At 39.9% G+C, this 18,348-nt stretch overlaps 1 protein-coding gene across 1 annotated transcript; it reads left to right on the forward strand.

Moving 5' to 3' along the window:
• The first annotated feature begins 945 nt into the window (after window positions 1-945).
• Window positions 946-17,397, forward strand: KLF5 (KLF transcription factor 5). Its single transcript, XM_073663969.1, has 4 exons — window positions 946-1,303; window positions 3,677-4,535; window positions 6,621-6,680; window positions 15,529-17,397. The coding sequence occupies exons 1-4, from the start codon at window positions 1,118-1,120 to the stop codon at window positions 15,705-15,707; spliced, it is 1,284 nt and encodes a 427-aa protein (XP_073520070.1). The 5' UTR covers window positions 946-1,117; the 3' UTR covers window positions 15,708-17,397.
• The last annotated feature ends 951 nt before the right edge of the window (window positions 17,398-18,348 follow it).

The following is an 18,348-nucleotide window of genomic DNA, read 5'->3' on the forward strand; positions in this document are numbered from 1 at the left end:
CAGTGTGTGTCACTGTATGATGTGTAGTATATTGCAGTGCAGTGTGTCACTGTATTATGTGTAGTATATTGCAGTGCAGTGTGTGTCACTGTATGATGTGTAGTATATTGCAGTGCAGTGTGTGTCACTGTATGATGTGTAGTATATTGCAGTGCAGTATGTCAGTGTATGATGTGTAGTATATTGCAGTGCAGTGTGTGTCACTGTATGATGTGTAGTATATTGCAGTGCAGTATGTCACTGTGTGATGTGTAGTATATTGCAGTGCAGTGTGTCACTGTATTATGTGTAGTATATTGCAGTGCAGTGTGTGTCACTGTATGATGTGTAGTATATTGCAGTGCAGTGTGTGTCACTGTATGATGTGTAGTATATTGCAAGTGCAGTGTGTGTCACTGTATGATGTGTAGTATATTGCAGTGCAGTGTGTGTCACTGTATGATGTGTAGTATATTGCAGTGCAGTGTGTCACTGTATGATGTGTAGTATATTGCAGTGCAGTGTGTCACTGTATGATGTGTAGTATATTGCAGTGCAGTGTGTCATTGTATGATGTGTAGTATATTGCAGTGCAGTGTGTCACTGTATGATGTGCAGTATATTGCAGTGCAGTGTGTCACTGTATGATGTGCAGTATATTGCAGTGCAGTGTGTCACTGTATGATGTGTAGTATATTGCAGTGCAGTGTGTCACTGTATGATGTGTAGTATATTGCAGTGCAGTGTATGATGTGTGGGATATTACACTGTAGGGCAGCACACTGTGCGTCTCTGCACTGTGCAGTAGTTGGAGCCCAGCATTATTACAGCACAGATGTTGTACATGATCACACAATGAGTCCCCGCCGCACAAACCGCTGTAAGAAGAGAGGAGGAGTCTCAGTGCCGCCCCCTGGCCGCACACCCACACACTGCAGCCCCGCCCCGCACAGCGCATTGGCCCCTATGGAGCTGTGTGCTGTCCCGCTGTCCAGCCCCGTAATAAAGTGGCGTCCACACCCTGCAGCAGGTAGCGTCTCCTGCCGTGTGCTGCCCGCGCTCCGTGCTGTGTGTAGGGTACAGGATCGCTCCGCTCTTCTCCAGAGCCCGGGCTGCTCCTCTGGACTTAGCTGACGTTATGGCCACCACGGTGCTGACTATGAGTGCCAGGCTGGGGCGCCTGGACGAGCCTGTCTTCACCCAGCTAAAGCCTGTGATTGGGAATGGGGGGCATCTGCCGAACAGAGGGGACCACTCTGCTGGGGGAGCGGCATTTACTGAAGAGATGAAGAGCTCCAGACTATTGCCTGATGACATGGTGCAGGTAGGGAACGAAGCCTGCCTGCCACCTAGGCAGGGACCTGTGCCCCTGCCCACCTGTCCTGTGCTGCCTGTGCCCCTGCCCACCTGTCCTGTGCTGCCTGTGCCCCTGCCCACCTGTCCTGTGTATAGCAGTGCCTGTACTGACTGCCGCCTTCCTGGCTGTGCTACCTGTGTTTATGCATTACCTGTACTTAATGTGCATCCTGCCTACCTGTGCCACCTGTCCTGTGTGTATGGAGTGCATGTGCTCCATATACTGCCTGTGCCACCTGTCCTGTGTATAGCAGTGCCTGTACTGACTGCCGCCTGCCTGGCTGTGCTACCTGTCCTGTGTTTATAAAGTGCTTGTGCGGCCTGCATACCTGTCTTATGTGTGTGTGTATATATATATATATATATATATATATATATATATATATATATATATATATATATATATATATATATATATATATATATATATATATATATATATATATATATCTCTATCTCTATCTATCTATCTATCTTACCTGTACTTAATGTGCATCCTGCCTGTCTTGTGTATATGCAATCCCTGTGTCTCCTGCCTACCTGTCCTTTTGTATATGCATTACCTGTGCTGTGTACAGCAGTTCCTGGCTGTGCTGCTTGTACTCCTCACCTGTCCTAGTATACACCATACCTGTACATCATATACTTAATATCTGAGCTCCATGTGCTGCCTGTGCTTACCTGTCCTGTTTTTGCGCAATACATGTACTCCGTGATCTGCCTGAGGTGCCTGTCTGTGTAGATGCCATACCTGTACTCCATGTACTCAGCCTGTACTGCCTGCTCTGCATAGATCTATTATCTGTACTGCCTGCATGTTCGTGCTTCTTGTTTTGCCCACCTGCAGTACCTGTGTGGTCTGTGGCACCAGGTGCTCTGGGGGCTGTGCCCACCCTTAGAAATGTGGCTCTTATTCTATGTGGACATTCTGCATTTCATGTCTTTTATCCTGTGTGCCTGTACAAGCTGTGACCATGGCTTATAGTAAATGATCCTATCCAGCAGTGATGAGCAGTGGGCTGTGCACCAGGGTGACTGGCACCATGTGGGCACATTAATATCGATTAGCACCAAACTGTTCCTTAGCTGAATCTCTCGTCAGATATTATACTATATGCCTTTTTTATGATGCATGAAATAAAAAGCTTCAACTAAGGAACAATTCTGGTGCTTGGAGATGTTTGCTTGGTGCAGAGTCTCCCACATAAAACCAGGAGTGGTGCAGGGAATGTCGCCATGTGGGCTCTTGCTGTATGGATAGTAGGGCAGAACAACTGGCTGCCTCTCGCCCCCACACACTACACATCATGAATATGACATATTGGGACCGATCCACATACAAACAGCTGGGCAAGCTAAAATCAGACCGGACTAACCACAGGCTGAGCGGACGGCTCTTCATGGGCTCTATTTAGTAGATTATGACATGGCCTTATTTTATCAGATCAGTGAATGTGAAGTGCTCATAGATTTTTGGCTTGGGACAGTTTACCCTTTTTTCAGATTACTACGTTATCATTGTGTATTACGCTCCACTTTGTAGCCTATTCTGTATTATCACTCTAAAAGGAGCCTGACCTGTTGGTGTAGTGAAACCTTTCAGCGACCACTCAACATTGTATTGTTGTTGTTGTTGTTTTCTAGGAGGGGATGGTCTTCTCACAGAAGATGGCTAGTATGGTGGAAATGAATTATGGTCTGGATAAGGTGGTGGGCTTCTCAAAGAGGTGGTCTTTTGGCAAGGATGTCTTAAAATCTGTAATGATCTACAAGTGTGTTTCTGTTAATATATTACTTGCGGGCACTGGCTCCATACAAGATTGTAAAGCTCCACTCTGCAGGTCCATTGTACATGATTAGGTGGCCCTGTGGGAAGTGACTTGGACTTCTGTTTGCACAAGCTAATTTCGAGTGAATTCTTACACTTGTTTTCCGTTTGTCAGCTGATTCATATTGGGGAATGCTAAGGGGATTAGGAATGACTAGAGATTTTACAGTGCAAGGGGGAATGTAGCATTTGTCCATTGAAGAGTAGATGATAAATGTTTTGCTGATGACTGTACTGGTAATATCAGCCTACAATGTAGCACTTGGAATTGTAAGATCTGCTTGATATGGATCTGGGGAAGGATTATACATGACAGTGCTGCATCTGCACAAATTGCATGTTCACATTACAAGATTATTAATTTCCAATGGCAATCTGAGCAGGACGTTTAGGACCTTAAGTGTTGGCGTGAATATGAGCAAGGATCATGTCTTCTGTTCTGGTGTGTATATGTCTGTGTATGTAATATATATGCACATGGGAATTTAATGTATTTATTTCTCTTTTTAACAGACTAGATGTGAAATGGAAAAGTACCTTGTGCCCAATCAAACCCCAGCACACATCATGCAGGACCAAAAGAAATACCGAAGAGAGAGTGCGTCGGGCATTGACCAGTTTTTCAGTAATGATGGTGACGGACTGCCTTACAGCATCAACATGAACGTCTTCCTTCCAGACATCACTCACCTGCGAACAAACCTATACAAGTCTCAAAGGCCTACAGTCACCCAGATCAAGACCGAGCCTGTTACAGTGTTCAACCAGCAGACGGAGGCTACCGCCTCGCAGCCTCTCCCAGAGTTTACCAGCATCTTCAGTTCTCACCAGAATGCAGATCTTAATAACATTTACATCAAGCAGGAGCTGCCTTCTCCAGAAATCCAGATTCCGGTCAACCCCCAGCATGGTCAGTTATATCAGCTCCTAAGTTCATCAGATATGGACTTGAACTCCACAAGCCAGAGCGGGGTAATGGACCCTATTAGTAATGCTTCATTGTCAACAGAATTATCAGGATTCAATCCGCTCCCCTCCCCCGTGTCACAGACCACAATGAAGCAATTTCAGGGCATTCACCAGTGTTCATATAATATGCATGGTCAGTTCATGCCACAGCAGGAGGCCACGTACTTTCCCCCATCACCACCCAGCTCAGAACCTGGCAGCCCTGACCGACAAGCTGAACTCCTTCAGAGTTTAAACCCCCCACCTTCATATGCAGCCACCATTGCTTCCAAGATGGTCATTCACAATCCCAGCATACCTGCAACAGTATCGATGGTGCCTGCGCCTGTCCAGTCAGTCCGCTACAACCGCAGAAACAACCCCGACTTGGAGAAAAGAAGAATTCACTATTGTGATTATCCTGGTAAGACCGAGTGTACATATTCGCACATCACTGGGGAATGATGACACTTCTTCTCACTGTCATCTACAATGTAACAGATTTTGTTTTACAGGAATTATTTACTTTATTGAAATAAATGTGAATATAGATCTATATCTGAACCTCGAATCTTGGTGTTGCACAATAGGCTCTCAAACATCAGAGAGCCCTAACCTAGAAAAAGCCAGGAAGAACAAGTCTCCATTTATTTATTTTTCAGACAATTGATCCGCAAGAAAAAAGGAGAATTGAAAATGCACATTCCTTGTAATGGGCTTTGTGATCTAGTCGTAAAAATAACTGCACTTATACCAAAAACTGTGGAACTGGCCTCAAGCAGAGGAATTGTTGGGGGGGTAGGGTGGGAGTTGCTCGTAATTGTGGAGACCTTTAGTACAAGTCTGAGGCATTCATCCAGGTATTACAGCCTGTTATATCTGTGGGATCTACACTGTAATGTTCTAGACAGAATGTTACACTTCCCGGAACTCTTGAGATGCGATGCTTTCCATGTGACCCTCTGCTGGTATAGAAGTGTATAATGATCGTTAATAGGGAGGTGCTGGATGTTTTAGAGGCCGTGAGATATAACCATGAATCTTTATTGCTATGGTTGTATTAGTGACCTGTTCCACTACCTATACTTGTACAATCATGTCTATCGAGCTAACATGTAATGCAAATTATAAGCGTGCTAACAAACTGTCTTCTCTGTAATGTATGGGTTCACTAATGGTCTAGCCTGTCGAGAAATGGCGTACAATGAAAGCCAAGGTTCTGTGCACCCACAAAGCGCTATACGTCTCGCGGTGTAGTGTTTAGGGCTGGTAATACGTTGTTGTGTACCATTGTATATTGCTACTGATGCACCACATTCTATTCTCCCCTATAAGTTCTTAAGGGAGAACATCTCCATAACACAACACCATACTACTATAATGAATAGGAAGCCGCCATCTGTAAGTTGGACCTTCACTTCCGTTATCTCTAGTTATTCTGGAAATGTTTCGTGATCCTTTTCTGCAATCACCTAAAAGGATCACTGGGGTGACGCAAGCGATCATATGTGGCGAGCATCTCAATCAGTCCTGAGTGGGCGGTAATTAAATCCACCTATTTATCGCTACATAAACAATTTTAAGAGGCTGGAATGGTATAGTATATTTTACAAATTGATGAGTGGAGTTGCTCTTAAAGGCATTATCCAGAATTATAACTTTCTAGAGATGACTTCAAGTGTGCTGCAATACTGGACACGGGCATTGCCCAAGTGTGGCGCTGTTTCTGAAAAGTAATCTAATCCTGGATAACCACCTTCAAGCCTGGTGCCTCCTAGTGATCCACCTGTGAGCTGCAGCTGTCATTATAATATACCTCGCCCACATGGGAGTGCCCTCGGGTAACTCGGCAGCAGAAATCCATTTCACAGCTTCCGCTTTATTGAAGATTACAAATGTCATTTTTGTTGGTTTATAAATGGCATCTCTGCTAATTTCCGTCTTCCATTATAAGTTTAGGACACAAGTACTGGCATGTGGCAAGAAATGGTGAATATACTGTCATTGCTGATACATAGGGAATTGGGTTTGGACACAGCATTTTCACCAGGAATATATGGATAATAGAGGTCACTGAGGGAATGTAGCAATTCAGTGTTTCTTTTTGGCAATGGCTAAGTAAAACTTTGCTGCACTTTCTGGAATCTCCCCAGGTATTTTTAGAATGTAAGAATGCAGATAAATGTGTGGCTAGGAATATCTCTGATAAAATAAGTCGGCCCAATACGAATAAATATACATGAGAGCTGACAAGGTACATCTGTTGCATTAATGAAGTTTTTTTTTTTTTTTTCTTATTTGCGGCACTAAAGGAATGTTTCCTAATGTGTGTGTTACATTTCTATATAATAACTGGAGCTCATATTTCTGCATCGTGGCTACCAGTAAGCTGGAAAGGGGAATCTACTTGGAAGTCTGGATTCTGACTATTTTATTTTTTTATATAAATACAAATTCTCTCACAATTATATTAACTCTGCTCTTCTTTGTCTTTTCTTTTCTATTGCAGGGTGCACAAAAGTGTATACAAAGTCTTCCCATTTAAAAGCTCACCTGAGAACACATACTGGTATGTGCAGACATTGTTCATTTTAATGGTTGAGTAAATATTATTCATAGAAACCTTCCTTTTTTGAAGTTTGTGTGTTTTTTAGTCTGTTTTTCACTGTCACTTGATCATGGCAAATTTTTGTCAGGTGCTTTGTTCACGTCTTCTTTTCACTACATAAAATGATCATATTTTCTACAGGATTCCCATTTATAGAAAAATAATTTTTGATTTAGTATTAGACCCCGTTTACACGTTCAGTATTTGTAAGCCAAAACCAGGAGTGGGTGATGAATGCAGAATTGGTGACTTGTTTCTATTATACCTTTTCTCTGATTGTTCCTCACCTGGTTTTGACTTACAAATACTGATATAAAATACTGAACGTGTGAAAGTGGCCTTAAAAGGGATTTCGCACAAGCAGAATGTTTTATGTCCACGGGAAAAACCTAGTGGTGTGTGTTTTTTGTCTTTTTTTTTTTTTAGAGATATATATCTCTCTAATACTGGTTACTAAATATGTATGGGGTTAAGATGACAAAATGCTGTACTTTATTATCTGTCAGTCCTATTTCCAGTAAACAGATCCGTGATGCACATGTGTAATCACTACTTTATCCATTCGAGTTGGGGACTCTATCCCTTTTCTCGTGGGTGGAGGAGGAGGGGTCTTAAGCTGGCCATATGCATTAATGGTTGTCGGCCAGGCGATGCTACCACTGATCATTCAGATGACAGCGATCTCAGTGACAGGAAATCTAATTCAACCGAGTGCTCCTTTGTTCACTGTAAGAAAGCTGCCAGTTATGTCAGCCGGCAGCTTATCTCCAGGAGATCAATACGATTGGCAGTCTGAAATTGGAAATTCATGATTTGACATCTCTCCCGGCCATCAGTCACCATATACATTAGACCGTCAGCCGAACCCTTTGGATTGGGAACATTAGTCTGATCACTTGGAATTCTGCCGCTATCACCTATCCTGTGAGTCTGTTGCTTATCGCCCACCCAATTACAATTTATACTAGTTTGGTGATGAGTATTGCAGACTTTTTTTTTTGTCACCTACAGTTTTCACTGCTCTTGATTTTGGAAAAGAGTACAAAATCAACTCTATTCCTAGGGCAGTGAATACTCTGATATTTAACAAAAAGTCTGATCACCAAACTGCTATAAGTTGTAACCGAATAAATGGTAGGGTGATCTATAAAATACATAAAAATTTAGAGGTGAGCAAAAAGTTTCATAGGACCATGGACCAGTGGTGGACTGTGACTCTCCGCTACCTCCCTCTTCTTATTACTAAACCTGATGCGATGTCTACTTTGTGGCATGATGCACGCATGACATCACATCAGGCCTACTAATCAAGAGGCGCCGGGGTTGCCAGCAAAAAATAGGTTTATAGAGCTCTAGTCTGGTGGCCAAGGACTATTGACCTTGCCACTCAACCTGGGTCCTGTAAATCTTTTTGCTTGTCTCTACTTATAAAGTATGTATTTATTAAAATTTTTGTACACGCTTACACCATTTCTGGATAATTATTTTAAACGGTCTTCTCTTGGAGCACGTTCGGGAGGCCGTCATTGTTGGATGGTAGAACTCTTCCTCATTCACTTGACTACAGCTATTAATATAAGAACTAATTCAGTTAGGTAAAACTAATTTCCAAATTGCCATGGACACTGGCTTTTGTTTTTAGCTGTTTTTTTCTTTTTCATTGATTTGTTTTTTTTTTTGTGTGTAAAGAAGGTATCTGAAAGCTGGAGGTTTCTATGGAAATCCTAGCTTTGATAATTGAAGCAGTTATCTCTAACAGCCACTGTAAAAAAATAAAAGAAGTAGAACAAAGGTCTGTTTGGCAGACTGTTACCATGCTAAACAAAACTGTTCTAAGCAATATGTGTTTTCATAATCCCAGCTTAAACATATTGCTATACAGTGTCCCACACAGATATTGAGTCATTGCTTTATCTTCTAACCTTGGCGCAGCAGAGATCATGGCTAATTTATGGGATTAGCCAAGACCCATTCTTCTGTCTTTCCACATTTCTGGCAAGAACTTATTTGCTTGATGGAATCTCTTTTTCAAGCTTCTCACTACAGAAATGTCAGCAGTACTATTGTGTGCGTAATTTTTTTTTTTTTTTTTTTTTAAAGATATTTCTGTATTTGTAATTTCTTCATTGTGTGTCTACCTTGAGTTGACTCAAGCATCTGAGCATGACCTTTCTTTCTAGTGTCAAGCGAAGCTGTGAAAAAAGCAATTGATATGCTATGCTAACATTGAATTATTTATGGATCTTGTACACTTCCTAACGTCTCTTCTAATTAACTTTAACAAAGTTTAGGTTTCATTAATCAAGCAGTGTTTGTATGGAGGACACAATGGTTCCAAGCACTAATTCCTCCTGGTTTGTTTTTCTGTACTTTACAAATGCAGACCGCCTATTTCAGGCTACGAGCACTCTACATTTGACAATGTCTTTACTTTTTTTTTTCTTTAACAACAAGAAACCCTTTTTTTTTATCTTTTTAATCTTTAAAACACTATTATTAAACTTAAGTTGCCTTCAAAGCAAATCTTAAATTAATAAGATAGTACCATGCAATGCAATTTAACAAAGCTTTGTTTAATATGTCTTAAATGGCCTTGGGGTATTTAGCGGTCCTGTTTATCTGGCCAAACTTGTTCCATAGTAATCGCTGACTATTCAAACTGCATTTTCCTCCTAATCTTCGTTTCATGACAATGGCTTTAAATCACCTGTGAATGATAACCTCCCTTTACAATCTGTCATTTTAAATAAAATAAAAAGCCCAGAGCAAAGTTTGTCTGGTGGAAGGAGTCAAAACACTTTCAGAATTTCTTTTGTATCAAAAACCCCTCCGTCTTTTCTTATTATTTATTCAAGCTTGCTGGTCCTTTCAATCACTCTGAATACCTCCTAATAGATTTTGTTTCAGAACAAACACAGACAAGCTCTAATACTCTCGTTTGCTGGGAGATTCCGTCTTCTGTGGAGTCTTTGGTCTTAGCTGAAGACTAAGCTGGGCAGTTTCTTGGCAGATCCTAGCTTCTCAGGAACATTTTGTGCATTGCAAAATAAGTTTGCAACATAGCAGCTTAAAATGACATAATTATTGAAGCTCTTCACACTGGCTGTTTCGGTAAAAAAAATAAAAATTACGCACTTTCTGAGGTGAGATGAATAAATGGCTAAAACCGCACAAATGCAACAAAAACACCTACGCCTATTAGGACTGGTCTCAAAACATTTAAAAAAAAAAAAAATAATCGGAGCATTAATTTCGACTTTAATTTAATTTCTGGTGTAAATTTATAGGAAATCTGTTGGTCCACAAGAGGTCCCCACCCGCTAAACTTCACCAATGTTTCTTGTCGCTTTTGAAAAGTGAGACCAGAGCAGACAGTAGCACATTTTTGCTCAAAATGTTAGTGAAATTGAACCTTTAGTCACAGAGCACATAGCAATTATACAAGAAAGGGGTGGAAGCGCCCCCTTTAACACTAAATTATTTGTTGTCCACTAATTGGACACATTTTTTATTGGGGACCGCTTCTGGAAACATTTATTTCTTTGGAGAGTTCTTGGAGGTGTGTGGTTTGTGTGCTCCCAAACTTTTCTTACTTAAATGTAAGAAGAAAAAAATAAAATAAAATGAAGCCTGAACATAGGGACATTAAAGTAGTTTTACAATAGAAATAAAAAATAAAAAGAGTCTCTCAAGCTTTTTTTTTTTTTTTTTTTTTTTTTTTTTCTTCTCCCCTCTTAGTGGACTCGCTCCAAAATCCTGTGCGTTCAATTTAATTCAGTTCATCCAGGTAATTGCAATTAAAGTGCAAATCAATCTTCAGCCGCAATAATTACTTAAATTAGTTCTGTGTACTAAGAGTTGCTATTTTGGGAGTTTCTAGAGCATTTGTACTTCATTGAAGTCCTCCTATTTAGGGTGTGTAAAGAACACTAAGTGCTGCTAAATATTACTTTTTCACCCTATCTAGTAAGTGGTGTAGTCCTGTTTTAGCAATGCCGTAACTTGGGGGCAAGAAGCCATGTACTTGGCCTTTTGTAGAATGTGGTTGACAGTCAAAATCAAGCAATCAGTTCATCTCTTATCTCCTGGCAGATTTTGTAAAAACTTACTTTGGTTGGGTGACTCTTGTTTTCCTCTCTGCTCTTCATTCACACGTGGAGCTATTTGGATATGTAATTAATGGTATTGGCTATTCTGTTGGAAACGTATATGCAATTTGGGTCTGCTTTAGGCTTTACTCGTATTGCGTTTTTGCCACTTGCTTGTAGCTACATTAGGATTGAATAACAGGATTCGGGTGCAACACCCGAAGGGGCGATTGACTTTTTTTTTTTTTTTTTTGAGGCAGGTGTAGTCTTTGTGATCTGTCTGGCGACAGCCACATATTGTGGTTTCCTCAAAAAGGCAAACTGCGCTTCAAAGGTGGACCCTGCCAAAATGGAAGCCAGACAGAGCACAACGTGACTTTCGCCCTTAGTAATATTCATGGCCCCATCAGGGGTTGCACCTGAATCCCGTTTATGGGGCTTCACACAGAAGGCCCGATGGAGTCACTGACTTGCGTAAAAAACGCAGCCTTCGCCCTTATTGTAATTTGACGTCTTTTTTTAACGCGTGTGACATACTGTTAGAGATTAGTGGTGTCCAAGTTTCACAGGTGATGCCGTATCGAGTTGCAGTTTATGTTTTATTGATTGAGGGTTGGCGGTAGAATTATTTATACCATGTAATGTAGAGGGGGGGGATATAGCTATAGAGACATTGACATAGTATTTTATTATATCAGATGCTATTCAGGATTTACTTTTAAAATGCCTTCTGTTTTCTCAATCTTACTGAAATGAGTTTGGACTTGACTCTCGGACTTTCCACACATTGTGGGTTTCTTCTAGCGGGTATAAAGCTAATGACATGCCACTGTCTGACTGGCATCTCAAAAGGAAAGTATTGGGGCACTTTTTTATTTTCATTTCTGCTTTTCTTTGTACAATCAGATCATGAGGATAGAGTAGGGTTACAAAACACCGTGCTTCTAGACCTTCTGGAAGCCAGGACCATCCCATATGAAGGGAATAAATTGAGTTGTCATGCCCAATCATAGTTTACTAAAATAAATGTAAGCTGTAGCTTAAAAAAAAATCTATAGCTGAACCGACCAGCGACATGTTACTGACTATTAGTATTATGAATAGATCCTAAACTCCATAACATTTCTAGAATGTGTCGTTATCACATTACTAAAGGATTAAAACTTTGTTCTTACTAGTGTCATGGCTGACTCTTCTATCGCAGCTGTGAAGGCAAACTCCGACTGACTCCACCATAATAGTGTTCATGGGTTTTATTGTGGTTTTGACAACAAGAATGGTTCTGTGGACATGCAGCCGCTTATACTGCTGGGGTCCTGGCTCTTATGGTTTATGTTTTTCTTACGCTTTAAGAATATTCTGTGTAATAGTCTATAAGCTGGAGAAATCCCATATATATATATTAGGTAAGGTAATTGCTCTGCGCCTGCCACTGCAGCGAGGAATACATGAAGTGTAGGCCTGTTTTCTGGCAGGGCTGTGCATGATATTCCTGGCTTGGAAAGAAACGACTGGAGTGTGCTATTTGGCTGGAAGTTGGTACCAGTTTCCTCCATGATGTTTTACTTGAACAGTGCTGACATTTTAACAAATGCCATAGAAGTTCTCTGAAGTGGAGGAGTAACTGCATTTTGCTGCAGAGTAAAATAGCTGTTTTGATTCAGTCGTCATGTTCCAGTAACTGAACTTAAACACATTACTCTTTGAAGAATAGTATTTTTTGACTTCACACTGGAGATGTTTCGGGGGAGGGGGAGCTTTAGAATCTATTGGAATGGAATCAAATCTCCGCTGAACATTGTGTGAATTGAGGATTAGCTCTTTGTAATCAAATAACACCTCATCCTTGTTTTTCTTTGTAGATTTCTTTTTTTCTTTCTTAAAGATGACTTGTTTTTTAGCCTTGACTGCGTTTACAGGTTGAATAATGCAGATGAGTCATCCAGGTACCGTCGTCATGCCCAATTGTATAAGTCTGATTATTGTTAAATGGTAAATTAGGGCACCTACGTGACTGTTACTGGCTTTAATTTGTGAGCGCTCATCATCTCTACTGATCCTGATCATCCACATTTATACACTTCAGATGTTAAGGGATCGGGTAATCTGGACGAGTGCTATACGATGTTTTATCGGATAGCAACCGGCCCAATGTTCTACTATGCGGAGGCTGATCAGCAGTACCCCATATCAGATCACGCGTACCCATACATGTCCATGGTTGTGTTTTAAAACATCAGGCTGCACTCTGATGTCTTCCGAGTGCAGTTAGATTTTTAAGTTCTGTCTTCTTCGCACCTGTGCTCTGATTTTTCTCATGCAAGAGAATCTGGTCACAGTAAACTGACAACTCTGCTCACGCTCAGATCTGAGTTTGAGCCGAGCGTCATAACCGTAATCGATTTTATTCTTTCAGAGTGTGAACGAGCCAAATAAGGAAAACTTGAGCTTTTTGGTAGGACCTTAGTTGGGCTGCATGTTGACCCTTGAAAGAGTAAACCTTTTTTGTAAGGGTTTATATGTACTTTAGATGCAAGGTGGGTTCTGGGTCCTGAGAACTTTACTGATCGATCAAAAAACCCCTTGGGGAGTGTGTCCTGCTCAAGAATATACAGCTCCTGCCTGCCTATGCTTTCTATTGTATCCATACTCCCCTATGTGCACACTGCTGTCTCACAAGCATGACATGCTTCTCGGGGGGGGTTTAGCCATCTGCGGGAGGCTTGTGGCATCAAACCCCATCAATCTACTTTTAGGTAAAAGGATGTTACAAAAAAACGAACACCAGAGTCTTAAGGTGCATTTCCACTGAACGATTAACGTGAACGAGCATATCTAGGATTGCTTGTTGCACAATAATGTTTCAGTGTAAACAGGCTGATGAACGAGCAACACGCTCGTCGGGTGAAATGATCTTTCGTGTAGCCTAAAAGATCATTGTTCTCGGCAGTTCATCGTCCTGTGTAAAAACAGAGTCTCCCTGCAAAGATCAATGGCTGCCTATGTGCTCGGAGTGGTTTATTACTGGTTGCTAAGTGAGCATCATTTAACGTGATCTGCCCATGTACACAGGCTATTAAACGATTGGTAAATCTTTACTGATCGGCAGTTTAGTACCGCCAGTCTGTCAATGTAAACGGACCTTTGGGTACCCTTTGAGATAATGGGTTATGTTGACCCCCTATTCAACAAGGTAACTGTTCTCTTCAAATGGTTTCTATTTTTGAATGGCTATGAAGGTTAGACGCCTTTGATCTAAAATCAGTTGTGTTTTTTTTCTCTACATGATCTAAAAAGATTAATACTTTCCAAACCAGGTCTTCATTTCTGTTTCATTTACAAACTTGGTTTACAACCTATGGGTATGAGCAATGTTCACAATCAGTTTTCTCTCATAGATATTACAATCCCATTAAAAGCTAAAAATATGATTTTACAGGCTGCAATCACTATGGCCGGAAATGAAATCGTAACACAATAATATAAACTGTTCAGATAATGACAATGTAGTCAGAACACAATATTATTAATCAACTAGCATGACTGAATTGTTTAGAAGGCAAATGCTTACAGTACAAGGCAAATTATTGCTTTCAAAAATGTCCCGAGAAGGCAAAGATATAAAATAGTCTACAAAAACATGCTTGTCCTTGCCCGTCCGAAGACCTGATCATCCTGGTCAGTAAGGTTACTGGCACTGTGATTAGTTGGCTAATCTTGACTTTTGCTACATCCAGGTAGTATCAGAGAGGATCTAACCAATCATTTTGGGTGTTGTGTGTGTTTTTTTTTTTTTTTTTTTTTTTTTTTTTTTTTTTTTAAATGCCCTTTTGGTTTTCCCCAAAGCAGTACAAGCAAGAATTAGCCTGCCAGTGTGCGCCACTTTATAAAGCTGTTAACTGTATGGCAACCTACTATGCACCGCAAGATGGAAATAGTTGAGTAATGACTGCACAGGATTTAATACACTTAGATGCAGTCAGAATAGCAGCTGAGTACATTGTCTTGAGTGATGGAATTATGGTTGTGTGAATGTTGTGGTCATCTAATCTATAATTAACGTGCTCATCTGCAAACACAAATAGGACTGAGAACTGCTGGTAGGACATTCCAAGCGGAGAGGGACTTTTGGATATTGTCATTCGTATGACAGCTACTTGAGTCTGTATTGTGGCCTACGGTGTCATGCCATGGAGGACGATGCGGCTCCTGCACTGAACAGCCACCTGTCAGCAGATTACTCTCTTATTCTAGGATGAATGCCTTATTTTAGGTATAGGCGTGTAGCTTTTCTCTCATTAGTTTTATACCTCTGGAATGATAGTATTCAATGCTGTCTCGGCCCTTTATGACTTTCTGATAGTCTTGAGATTAGCGTAATTCGCACTGTAAGGGGTTTTATAGGTGTGGGTTTTTTCCAACATGCATGTAAAGATCTGGGTCAGTATTGCCCTTACCCTTTTATTTTATTTCTCTTCTCATGGTGAAAATTTCAAGGGCTAATGTTCTACGACATCAATATTTGCCTATAAATGCTACATGTATAAAGAGCAGTTTCCAATCTGCAGACCAGATCTGCTATTAATTAGACCATCTGCACTTTCATTATTCTTTTTATAATATGACATTGCATCTCATGTAATTCTGAAAATACTTGTGCGTTTTTTTTGTTATATTTAATATCAGTATGTCTAAAGTTATTCCATAATTCTGTTTTGCAGGCGAGAAGCCATACAAATGTACATGGGAAGGTTGTGACTGGAGATTCGCTCGCTCCGATGAACTGACGCGTCACTACAGAAAACACACAGGAGCTAAACCTTTTCAGTGTGCAGTTTGCAACCGCAGCTTCTCCCGTTCTGACCACTTGGCTCTTCATATGAAAAGACATCAGAATTAATCTGGACTCTGCCAGAGGCTATTCTTTACTATGCAAAGTGTTTGTTTGTTTTTTTTTTCCCCCTACTGCCTCATCTCCTAAATATATTTCAAAGAGTAGTAACTTCCTAATAAAGTGGTTACTACATATCAAACTTCATCTCTGTTCTAATATGGACTGGTCTATGGGAAGACTGGAAAAACAATATTTTTGTCTTCTAATAAACTACAGCATGATTGCCGCCCTCTCGAATGTTTGACACAACATTTCTATTATCTCCCAATAATATATCAGTTGTCAGGTTTCATCTCAATACATGATATTTACATCTCAACACACAATGCTGTTAAGATTGTTCAGCGATGTTTTGACCAAAGCACTGTCTTTACTGTTACAGTGTTTAGTAAATGATATGAGGTCACAGATGACTGCACGCAAAGGACAAGCCATAATATAAAAAAACCTGATACTTGAGCATGCAACAGCAGGTTTTTTTTTTTTCTCTCAATCTACATGTCTCCGTAGCATATCAATGTAAACCTTCATTGACATTTAATATCTAATTTTTTTTTATTTTTTTTTTTTTATATATACAAGAAGCTATTGCCCAAATATTTCATAGCCTTAAAAAAACAAACAAAAAAAAAACCTGCACTGATATCTTGAAACTAATTTTATTTATACATATATATATGTTAAAAAAAAGGTTTAATTTTTATTTGCGTCTGTACATAGTTTGATAAGCTAACACTAAACATTGCAGGTCTTGTGGACACATGTGGACGTTACTCCGGTCTGTAAAGACCCCCCCCTAATACGTATAGATTTTCAGTTAAATACAACTGTGATTTAATAGCCATCCGGCATCTAGACGAGAATGCTCACGTTCAGTATTTTACATCAGTATTTGTAAGCCAAAACCAGGAGTGGGTGATAAATACAGAAGTGGTGATGAGTTTCTATTATACTTTTCCTGTGACTGTTCCACTCCTGGTTTTGGCTCACAAATACTGATGTAAAATACTGAATGTGTTCAGGGGGTTTCCTTATCTACATATGTATTTTAAAAAACCACAACACTAAAGCAAAAATATTCAGCATTCATTATGTAGGTCGTAAATGTGTATTTCAGCGTTTAATGGACACAGTAATTTATAGAAGTTACTATGCAGTTTACTTACCTAAATTTTGCAGTATCTTAAGTAATAAATGTAATACTAAAGTAGATTGGATGAAGGTTTTTGTGCCGTAGAAATTCTTGCGCTGACAAAGAACGGTTCAAGATTAAAAATAACCAGAAACTGAAAGGGTTTTGCTCGTAAAAATTGCTGTATTTTCTCTTCTATTTATTTTTTTTTTGGTTCATATTGGTGTTTATCTTTTTTTTTTTTTTTTTTTTTTTTGTTCTGTTTTTTTATTTTCCTTTTTTATTGTAAAATTGCTCTGTATTTTAGCTACTTTGATTAAATTAACATTATTGTAGGCCTTTAATTGTACTTTTAAAAACCTGTAAATACATTACAAATGTAAATAATTTTGTACAACACTTTGATTGTTTATACAAAAGATGTGCAAATTTTTGTTGCTTTATCGCCCCGTATTTTTATATTTGCAGTTATTAAAACAAAGGGACAAATTGTCTGTTTCCATAAAAAAATGAAAACTGTTCCTTTTTATATGCATTGTCAATAATAAACTGAAGTGCCTAAAATTTGATTTCACTATGTATTTATTCATACTAAATTCATGAGGCGGTCCCATGATTGAGTTTTTGGGGAGTTTTTTTTGATCTGTATTTTTGCTACACAAAAAAAAAAAACAGCATCTTACAGTTCCCACAAAGTAGATGAGACTTATGCCTACTATGATATTATTTTTTTTTTTAAAGCCGCGTAAAAGCAACTTCTTAGCTTCGTGTACCCACAACAGAAATTGTGTAGATTTTCCTAATAGAATTGCATTAGATGTTGAAAATCCGCAAGTAAAAACTGTAAATGCAGAAACACTCTACTATTCATGTGCGGATTACATGCGTTCTCAAAGCCCAAAATTAGGAGGTATCGAAAACCAAAGCTGCTTGTCTGGCATTTGCCACGATAATCGCGCTGTATATGTATGGCGGTTTATGGAAAGTAGTGCGATAATCGTGGCTGCTCCCAAGCAGAGTCTGCAAAATCATCAGGAGGTGTCTCCTATATATCATGGATGACACCCTGCTAGCACTGATCGCGGGTGTTTAACCCCTTTGATGCCGCTGTCAATAGCGACAGCTATCTGCTTTAATAGAGGGAGGGGCTCCCTCTTGGTTCCAATTGATAGTCATGCTCATGTTATTCCAGGCTGAATAATGGCAGCGGGATCCATCTACAGTGGCCCATAAGGTTCTGCAATGCATGGGACCTTACACAAGGTATTACACCTGTGTCTGACAGGTCTAATGCCCTGCAATGCAAAAGCATTGCAGAGTATTAGACTTTGGCCACAGCCCGACTATCAGTATTTGGTCAGTATTTTTTCTCAGCAGTGGGAGCCAAAACCAGGTGAGGAACAATCAGAGAAAAGGTATAAAGGAAACAAGTCACCAATTCTGCATTTATCACCCACTCCTGATTTTGTCTCCAACTCCTGAGAAAAAATACTGATAGTGGGGCTGTGGCCTAAG

This window comes from Phyllobates terribilis, unplaced genomic scaffold (genome assembly GCF_046119375.1).
Source record: "Phyllobates terribilis strain yellow unplaced genomic scaffold, ASM4611937v1 Scaffold_2__4_contigs__length_985480577, whole genome shotgun sequence".
NCBI classification, from domain to species: Eukaryota; Metazoa; Chordata; class Amphibia; order Anura; family Dendrobatidae; genus Phyllobates; species Phyllobates terribilis.

What these genes read in the sequence shown, in the direction of transcription:
- KLF5 (XM_073663969.1), top strand. Translation starts at nt 1,118, where the DNA reads ATGGCCACCACGGTGCTGACTATGAGTGCCAGGCTGGGGCGCCTGGAC. An exon ending in TGCCTGATGACATGGTGCAG is followed by an intron (nt 1,304 to 3,676) that starts GTAGGGAACGAA and finishes TCTTTTTAACAG; the next exon opens with ACTAGATGTGAAATGGAAAA. An exon ending in TCACCTGAGAACACATACTG is followed by an intron (nt 6,681 to 15,528) that starts GTATGTGCAGAC and finishes TCTGTTTTGCAG; the next exon opens with GCGAGAAGCCATACAAATGT.